The sequence below is a fragment of the Sinocyclocheilus anshuiensis genome, unplaced genomic scaffold (assembly GCF_001515605.1).
Source record: "Sinocyclocheilus anshuiensis isolate Anshui unplaced genomic scaffold, SAMN03320099.WGS_v1.1 scaffold631, whole genome shotgun sequence".
In the NCBI taxonomy this organism is placed as follows: Eukaryota; Metazoa; Chordata; class Actinopteri; order Cypriniformes; family Cyprinidae; genus Sinocyclocheilus; species Sinocyclocheilus anshuiensis.
In genome coordinates this window covers 631,078-640,658 of record NW_015548268.1, presented here as the reverse complement: position 1 = coordinate 640,658, position 9,581 = coordinate 631,078, and the positions used below count along the sequence as shown (strand labels likewise).

The 9,581-nt window shown below is 36.6% G+C and overlaps 1 protein-coding gene across 1 annotated transcript in view; it reads left to right on the top strand.

Moving 5' to 3' along the window:
- Nucleotides 1-9,581, top strand: part of hecw1a (HECT, C2 and WW domain containing E3 ubiquitin protein ligase 1a) — a gene marked incomplete at its 5' end in the record, with an annotated part of 69,406 nt that overhangs the window by 49,926 nt on the left and 9,899 nt on the right. The window contains 9 exons of the mRNA XM_016443248.1: nucleotides 1,810-1,919; nucleotides 2,798-2,919; nucleotides 4,303-4,488; nucleotides 4,681-4,815; nucleotides 5,308-5,413; nucleotides 5,976-6,072; nucleotides 7,417-7,500; nucleotides 7,691-7,797; nucleotides 8,661-8,775. Of these exons, the coding sequence (XP_016298734.1) occupies nucleotides 1,810-1,919; nucleotides 2,798-2,919; nucleotides 4,303-4,488; nucleotides 4,681-4,815; nucleotides 5,308-5,413; nucleotides 5,976-6,072; nucleotides 7,417-7,500; nucleotides 7,691-7,797; nucleotides 8,661-8,775 (1,062 nt within the window). The remainder of the gene's footprint in view (nucleotides 1-1,809; nucleotides 1,920-2,797; nucleotides 2,920-4,302; nucleotides 4,489-4,680; nucleotides 4,816-5,307; nucleotides 5,414-5,975; nucleotides 6,073-7,416; nucleotides 7,501-7,690; nucleotides 7,798-8,660; nucleotides 8,776-9,581) is intronic.

The following is a 9,581-nucleotide window of genomic DNA, read 5'->3' as shown; positions in this document are numbered from 1 at the left end:
ATTTTTTCTTATGCTCTAAACAATGTAATGACATGAAAAAATACTAAATTCACAAAGCTTTTTATTTCTGGTTCTCAGGAGGATATTTTCCCAATCCGCACCTCGTGGAAATGAATGGTGCAGATGCGCGGTTTCATTTAAGCGTGCATGTGTATCGCTCGTGGTCTTTTCAGCCATCTCAATATATATGAGTGCATGAACAAACAAACATAATCTCTAGAACTGCTCTGGGTCACTTCATGAGCATTTTACAATTTCTTTATTATTAATTAATTATTATTATTGTTATAACCATATTTGGGTTGATGTATATGCTTTTATTTTATTTTTTCAATTAACTGTTTTTTTTTTTCAAAGCATTGTTAGATGCAGTGTTTCCTGTAGTTATGTGAAGATTTGGTTTCAAAAACAGTATCAGTAAATTATTTCTTATGATTTTAAATCTGCATTGAACTTCAGATCAATCTCAAAGTAAAAGGCGGTACTAAAGTCTGATTTTGTAGTGGATGTGTTCAGTTATTATCATCTTAATTCAAGTGCTGAAGGATTTTGAAAGTCTGACAGTAATCAGTGTTGAGCACTACCGTAAGGTTAACGCTGCATGGTGTAAATGTTTGAAAATGATTAACAGTTGAAAACATTCATTAGAAATTTAGAAAAGTAATCAAAAAGTAATCAAAAGTAATCAGTTACATTACTTTAATAAAGTAATTTAAAAAGTTACACTACTATTACATTTTAAATAGGGTAACTTGTAATCTGTAACCTATTACATTTTCAAAGTAACCTTCCCAACACTGCTTATTTATAGCCCTGTAGAATAGTTTCTGTATTAGTACATTATTGCAGACTTTAATCAGTGTAGATGAAACATTCTTTTAATAATGATGCAGTTCAGTAATGGCTTTATAGAAGCGTTGTGAGTATTTCCTCAATGTTTTGTTGTCATGCTAGTGAATTGACCAGGTTGGAGCAAAAACTGCTTCAAGTATATTTGAGCTGATGCTGCCACCTACAGGACGCACACATGCTGAATCTGTCTGTGTTACACTACAGCTAACAGGAGTAAATGGGGTTTTATGTTAAATTTATCAAAAGTGACAGTAAAGACATTTATAGCGTTACAAAATATTTATATTTCAAATAAATGCTGTTCTTTTGAACTTTCTATTCATCTGTGAATCCTGAAAAATAAAATGTATCACAGTTTCCACAAAAATATTGTGCAGCACAACTGTTTTCAACATTGATAATAATCAGAAATGGTTCTTGAGCAGCAAATCAGCATATTAGAATGATTTCTGAAGATCATGTGACACTGAAGACTGGAGGAATGATGCTGAAAATACAGCTGCGCATCACAGAAATACATTACAGTTTAACAGATATTCACATAGAACACAGATAATTGTAATAATATTTCACAATATTTTTGAGCACATAAATGCAGCCTTAGTGAGCAAAGCAGATATTTTATATATATATTGACCTCAAGCTTCAAACTTTTGAATGGTAGTAGCAACGTTTGAATGATTAATTGTTGGTCATTTTGAAATACCATGCAAGTAGCTCAAATTATCAAAAAGAAAACAAGCCTTTCCTAAATGTTTATGAATATTACTTTAGGCAAACAGAGACTCTTCACTGCTCTGACCTCACTGTCACAATGCACGAAAAAAACTACAAAGGTTGGAAGTAACAACATGATGCCTTTCATAAGTTTTCTTCATTTTATGATGTACTGTATAAACAGCACATTGTTTTGCATCAAGAACGATGATAATTTGAGCATGATGGTTTTGTCACCAGGTATCAGAACATCCAGAGGACGATGGCCACAGAAGATGAACCGGCTGCTCGTGTATCTGAGAGAAACAGCGGTGGAGACACAGATAGTGAATCCACACCACAAGCTGCAGGTGGGCCTTTCTTTCAGATGCTGTTTGATGAGAATAAACTGAGTTTTGAGCAGAAGAGGTGTTAGCAGACAAGCTGCCAGAGAACAGATTAGGTGTCATAGATCTTTAAGTTAAAATGTATGTATTTCCATTTATAATTCAACCAGAAGGTGAAATACTTGTAGAAAGCGATAGACCCAAAAGAAGTGATTTTATAAACTCCAACTTGGATGCATGTATTTATTAGCAATTCTTTACTGTTCCAAGCTTAAAGGAATAGTTGACCCAGAAATGCTGAAATTGCTGACTATGCACTCATTCTCAGGCCATCTGAGATGTAGATGAGTTTGTTTCTTCATCAGGTTTGGAGAAATGTAGCATTGCATCAGTGTCTCAGCAATAGATGCTCTGCAGTGAATGGGTGCCGTCAGAATGAGAGTCCAAACAGCTGATAAAAACATCACAATAATCCACAAGTAAAAAGTGAAAAAGTGCATCTGCTGTTGTCTCTCTCATCAAAATCCAGCCACATGTTAGTTTAGAGCTGTTTAAACGCTGCTTGATCTGTGCAGATTTCTCTCCTGATTCAGACCAGAACACTTTTTCAATGGAGGAAGAGTTATTATGGATTATGGACTCGTATTTTGGTTAAAAATGTCTTAATGCTGGATTTGTTTCAGCTTTTGTCTTCTCCAGATGTTAACTGATGGACTGGAGTGCTGTGGATTACTTGTGGATTATTGTGATGTTTTTATCAGCTGTTTGGACTCTCATTCTGACGGCACCCATTGACTGCAGAGCATCCATTGCTGAGGGTTGAATACATTTTCAGCAAATTTTCATTTTCGGCTGAACTATTCCTTTAAATAAGACATTATTTGTGTCTGTAATGTTTGTAGATCAGCGAAGGGAAGGTCCTTCATCTCCTGTGAATAATCAGAGCGTCACACTGCTGCTCCAGTCTCCAGCCGTGAAGTTTGTGGCGCACCCAGAATTCTTCACTGTCCTCCATGCTAACTACGTAAGTCACAATGAGAAGTTTTCATGTGCATTCTTGTGGTTTGTCTTGCAGGAAGCGGATTCAAACCATTTGTAGCCAGTGCACTGAATTCACTCAAATGAAAGTGGCTTTATTTGCTTCAGTGAATGCAGACACAGGAGTGCTGTGAGGATGATACTGCGATCAGTTCAGCTTTCGTGAACGGACACTGATCAAGTAGATTGCACTTTAGTTGAAGGGTGATATTGATTGAACTATTTGCAGATTCCTTCTTTATTGATCCCATAAGCACTCCTGCTGCCCTGCAATAGCAAAGCAGACAGATAACAGAAATTAACAAGTCAAAGATAAAGCGTGCGGAGACAGGAGTGGATCTGTGGGAGCGGATGTTTGGGTTCGAGTGCCTGTACACTTCTTCACAAGATGGGACAAATGTTTTTTGTTGTTGTTGTTTTTCTGTGTCTGTGTTGTGCTCTTTATTCTGTTTCAAGTTATTTCATGCAGGTCACATACACAGACCTCACTCGCAAAAATACATGGCACTGATTGAAAATTCACGATTATACTGAAGTCTCTCTGTGTGTGTTCGGTTTGATAACACCGGAATACTCACTATATCAGATCAGATGCACATTCACAAGAATATGCATTAATCTGATTGTCATAATCAACGTTCTAGTTCCTAAAACCCAAATATGACAGAATTGTGGGCTGAGTAAAATCCTTTGCAACAAAACATAAAAACACAAACACACACAAACTCTTACACACACTCACTCACTCATACACATCATGAAGATGCGGATTCCTATTGAAATGACACGATTACACTCACCAGCCTTTGCCAAGCAACGGTAAATGTGACCACACCTCGATATCAGCGCATATTATGAACAACAGCAGTCTTGGTGTTGCTAATCGAAGTCCTGTTTTGCATCATTTACCGCATGTTTATGTGTCTGATATACCTTGAGCAGTATGTTGAAATTTGTCCCATGACAAGAAAACTGCATGACTTTGCATTAGATGTTTGAACTTCTGTTAAATACACTGGGGCCTTCAACTAGAAAGTCTTCTAACTTGTTACTTAAAACACACACACACGTTTACTTAGCTATCTAAATGGGGACTCTCCATTGGCGTAATGGTTTTTCTACTGTACAGACCGTATATTCTATTGCCCTACACCAACCCTACCCCTAAACCTACCCCTCACAGGAAACTTTCTGCATTTTTATTTTTATTTATAAGCCTTTTGAGTTACGGGGACACTGAAAATGTCCTCATAAATCACCTTCTCGTTGTAATACCTATGTCATACCAATGTCATTATACAAATTTGTGTCCTCATAAACCACATAAACATGCACACACACACACTCACCTGTCTTTTTTTCTCCTCAGGGTGCGTATCGGATTTTTACTAACAGCACCTGCCTGAAGCACATGATTCTGAAAATACGGCGAGATGCTCACAACTTTGAGCGATATCAGCACAACCGTGACTTTGTCACTTTCCTCAACAAATTCGCCGATACTCAGCTGGAGCTCCCGAGAGGCTGGGAGATCAAGACAGACCCGCAGGGCAAGGTGAGCTGCTCCATCCAGACATACACAACCACTGCTTCAGAACGGCTTCATACACACAAGCACTGCTCCCCATCGATGAGCCGCTGCGTACTTATGGAAAATAATAACGGGTAGACTAGCATAACGTGAAACTGCTTTAGTGTTTACATTCAGATTAATGACATGTTTGTGTGTGATCTTTTGCTGTGGTAGTCGTTCTTTGTGGACCACAACAGTCGTGCGACGACCTTCATCGACCCCAGGATTCCCCTTCAGAACGGACGTCTGCCGAGTCACCTCACACACAGACAACACTTACAGAGACTGCGCAGCTACAGTGCCGGAGAGGTGCAGCCATTTCTCTCGGCACATAGCTTTTCCAGAAGCTTCCCTGCTCTCTCACACACACACACACACACACACACACACACACACACACACACACACACACACACACACACACACACACACACACACACACACACACACACACACACACACACACACACACACACACACACACACACACACACACACACACACACACACACACACACACACACACACACACACACACACACACACACACACACACACACACACACACACACACACACACACACACACACACACACACACACACACACACACACACACACACACACACACACACACACACACACACACACACACACACACACACACACACACACACACACACACACACACACACACACACACACACACACACACACACACACACACACACACACACATGCAAATGCTCTCAGATTTCAAGCCATGACTGTAATGTTGCTGATGTTATGTGTTGTGTCTCAGGCATCAGAAGTGTCCCGAAACAGAGGAGTGTCTCTGCTCAGCAGACCTGGAAACGGTTTAATATCAGCTGTCAGGAATCAATACCAGCCCGATTCAGTGCCTCTAGGTCAGTCAAACCTACAGAATCAAAGAAAAAAACTATACTAAAAAATCCTTTTATTCATCAGTGACACATTCAATTGATGGAAAGTGAGAGTAAAGACATTTATAATGTTACAGAGGATTTCTATTTCAAATAAATGCTGTTCTTCTGAACTTTCTATTCATCTGTGAATCCTGAAAAATAAAATGTATCACAGTTTCCACAAAAATATTGTGCAGCACAACTGTTTTCAACATTGATAATAATCAGAAATGTTTGTTGAGCAGCAAATCAGCATATTAGAATGATTTCTGAAGATCATGTGACACTGAAGACTGGAGTAATGATGCTGAAAATACAGCTGCGCATCACAGAAATACATTACAGTTTAACAGAGATTCACATAGAACACAGCTGTTTTACATTCTAATAATATTTCACAGTTTTACTGTTTTATTGTACTTTTTTGAGCATATTATTGTTTGTGCTCTACCTATTTTGGAGTCTTCATAATACAGTCTTATGCGTTCAATATGAACTTTCAATCATTCTTTATTATGCTTTCATCTGTTTTCTTGACCCTCAGCTTACAATGATAAGATTGTGGCTTTCCTGCGGCAACCGAACATACTGGACCTGCTGCAGGAACGACAGCCGAGTCTCGCCAGGAATCACACACTCAGGTGAGCCGTCTCTCATCATCAGTAGTGTTGGATTATTAACTTAGAGTTCCTCAAGCACACTTGTTTTTGTTATATATGTCATGCTAAATGACGGTGAGCAGAACATGACAGTCGTTTAATGCCAAGCAAAAACTGTTGCATTCTGGGAGTTTATTCTGGGAGTACAGAGATACATAAATCCATTATGACTCATTTAAGTGGAACCAGTGCTATTATTGTCATCAAAAAACTAATAAAAATGATTGCTGTTAATATAAATAAAGATTAAATTAATTAAATATAAATATTAAATGAAAAAAAATTTAACTTGGAAAAATTGAAATAAAAATTAGAAATGATGCCTTGGCCACTAACAGAAATAAAATGAGTTAAAGTTACTAGGATTTCTATAACTAAAAACTGAAATAAAGCTGATAAAAAATAAAATACAAATATTAGATGGAAAACATTAAATGAAAATTCAATGAATGAATGAATGAAAATTATAAATGTTGCCTTGACCATTGACAGAAATAAAATATGTACTAAAATTACTAAAACAAAAAGTTGAAATAAATAAATTGCTCAATTGAAATATAAAATAAACTAATAAAAATGGCGAAAACACATGTCAAAATTAAACAAAATAAAGCTGATATAAAATAAAATGTAAATATTAGTTGAAATAAAAAACAAAACAAAAAAAAAACAATAATGATAATTAGAAATGTTGGCTGCTAACTAAAATAAAATTAAACTAAAACTGAAATATAAATATATTAAAGTTAAATAAGAATATTAACAGCAATGAAATGTATCCTTTGCAATTAATGAAATAAAATAAGTTCATTGAAGTACTGAAATTACTAAAACTGAAATTTAAAAAAAAGATTCTAATAAAAATGACAAAATCAGAAAACAAAATTACTAAAACTTAAACTAAAATTAAAATGAAATCTGAAAATATAAAAATAAAAGCCAATTCAAAATATTAATAAATACTATAAATGCTAAAATATCACTGAGTTACGACTAACATTGGAGTGTTAAGCTCATAAAGCAATAGAGTTACAGTCTGACACAATAAAGATGCATGAAACATTGTTAATGCATGTAGAAAACAAAGTTTGTGTCAGTGAATCAGCATTTAACTGTTAACTGTGCATTAACAGTGGCACTAATGCAGCGCGCCAAGCATTCCTGAATGTGCTCTATGATTCTATTAAACTAGTGACGTGCTTTACTGTTACTCTTAAAAACAATTAACATTCCATTTGTTCAGACCTTTTAAAAGCTACTCAGTGTGGAAAGTGGAAATGTGAGATTGTGTGGATGTTTACGTGCTCCGTGCATGCTTTCTCTCAGGGAGAAAATCCATTACATCAGAACTGAAGGTCCTCAGGGCGTTGAAAAGCTGTCCTGTGACGCAGACCTGGTCATGCTGTTAAGGTACAGTGACAATTTACTAACAATTTAAACTAAACAGTAAACAGAATGTTCAGCTATTTAGCTATTATTTTTTATTAATTCATTTTTGACATGTTTAATTTGTATTAATTATGCAATATTTAAAAATAAATACAAATATAAAAACATGTTTTTGCATGCGTTCTAATATTTTTTCCTCTCTGTCATTCAGTCTTTTTGATGAGGAGATCATGTCGTATATCCCATCTCACTCTTTCCACCCCGGCCTCAGCTTCTCTCCACGCTGCTCTCCCGGATCCTCGCCTCAGAGTTCACCGGGTATGATCATATTACTTTGTAAAAGCAAGACTTTCATCATTGGGTTTGTTTAGGCTCATTTAGTTGGACAAAAATGATTCCCCTAGTTTAGCTTTGAAACTACTGCTAGTTCTAGCAACCAACAAAAATCAGCTGTGTATTCAAGATGAGGAATCAGTATTTTCAGAAAGACTATACAAGTGCTTTTAGAAAACTTTTAGAATAACACAAGCAGATAGAGTGCATCAAAGCTAAAAGACGTGAATTAAAAGCTACAAATGGACAACTATTTCAAATGCTGAAGACACGATCTAACTGTGTTGTTTACCCAGATTATTATCGTAGGATCTTATAAAACATGCTCAGTAACAAACATCCACATACTGACTTCTAAGGCTTTCTTTAAAAAGTCTGTGGAAACATGAGCCGGTCTCTTGTGTGTAGCGCCGCTTGCCAAAACCCAGCAAAGCCTTTTCCCTATAACGCAGCGAGAGCAATCACTCCCCGCATCAGTTCTTCAGTGTGCTTGCGGTTGCAATCTGGCCAGTCTACCACTTCCCTCATGTTTAAACAAATCACAGGTCATTCCTCGCGTCAGGACGGTTCTTTCAGAACCTGTTCGGCATGCTTGTGATAGCTAGTGCTTGATGAGAAACTCAGAGTATAAGTCAAATTATTTTACAGCATGGTGCTGACATCCCTGCTCCATTTGCTTTGTTGTTTCATATTGAGGCACCCAGAAATGTAATGCTAAATGTAGCTTTTCTTTGGCTTTTGCCCACTTTTATTTCATTTGAATATATTGTATGACATTTTCAAATAAGGAAATGTTCAAATATAGACCAGTGTGTAATTATATGCAGCGGTATTATGTATTTTGACAGGCTTGCAGAGGGCCAGAGCGCCTGCTCCGTACCGCAGAGACTTTGAGGCAAAGCTTCGCAATTTTTACAGGAAGCTGGAGGCTAAAGGCTACGGCCAGGGACCAGGAAAAATCAAGTAAGTGTGTTATCATAAGTTATAAGTGCATTATCCTGTGCAATGAAGACTGCCGCGATTGTCTGTAGCGCATGTTTTTTTCCCGCACTAAGCTTGGTTTTTCCAAAATGTGCCCAGATCTCGGATTTAAAAATAGTGGGTGTGACAAGAGCATATGCAAATGACGTCAGTACACTGTAAAAACTGAACAATATTGTAAAAACGCTACCGAAAAAAAAACTGTTAATAGGTTAACAGTAAGTTCCCGTACTATATAGAGGGAAAAACTGTAAAAGATTTAACCAGACATTTCATGTCATTTTATAGTAAAATGCTGTTAATTGTACAATTTTTAGAAGTAAAAAAGAACAAATCAATGTATAATTTACAGTAACCCCGCCGCAATTGTCTCTAGTGCACACACATGCCATATGGAGGAAAAGGCCATGCTCAGAATCGATTCAGAGCATGTTTTTCCTGCACTAAGCTTGGTTTTTCCAAAATGTGCCCAGATCTCGGATTTAAAAATAGTGGGTGTGACAAGAGCATATGCAAATGACGTCAGTACACTGTAAAAACTGAACAATATTGTAAAAACGCTACCGAAAAAAAAACTGTTAATAGGTTAACAGTAAGTTCCCGTACTATATAGAGGGAAAAACTGTAAAAGATTTAACCAGACATTTCATGTCATTTTATAGTAAAATGCTGTTAATTGTACAATTTTTAGAAGTAAAAAAGAACAAATCAATGTATAATTTACAGTAAAAAACTGTATTTTGTTTAAATACATTTACATTTACATTTAGTCATTTTGCAGACGCTTT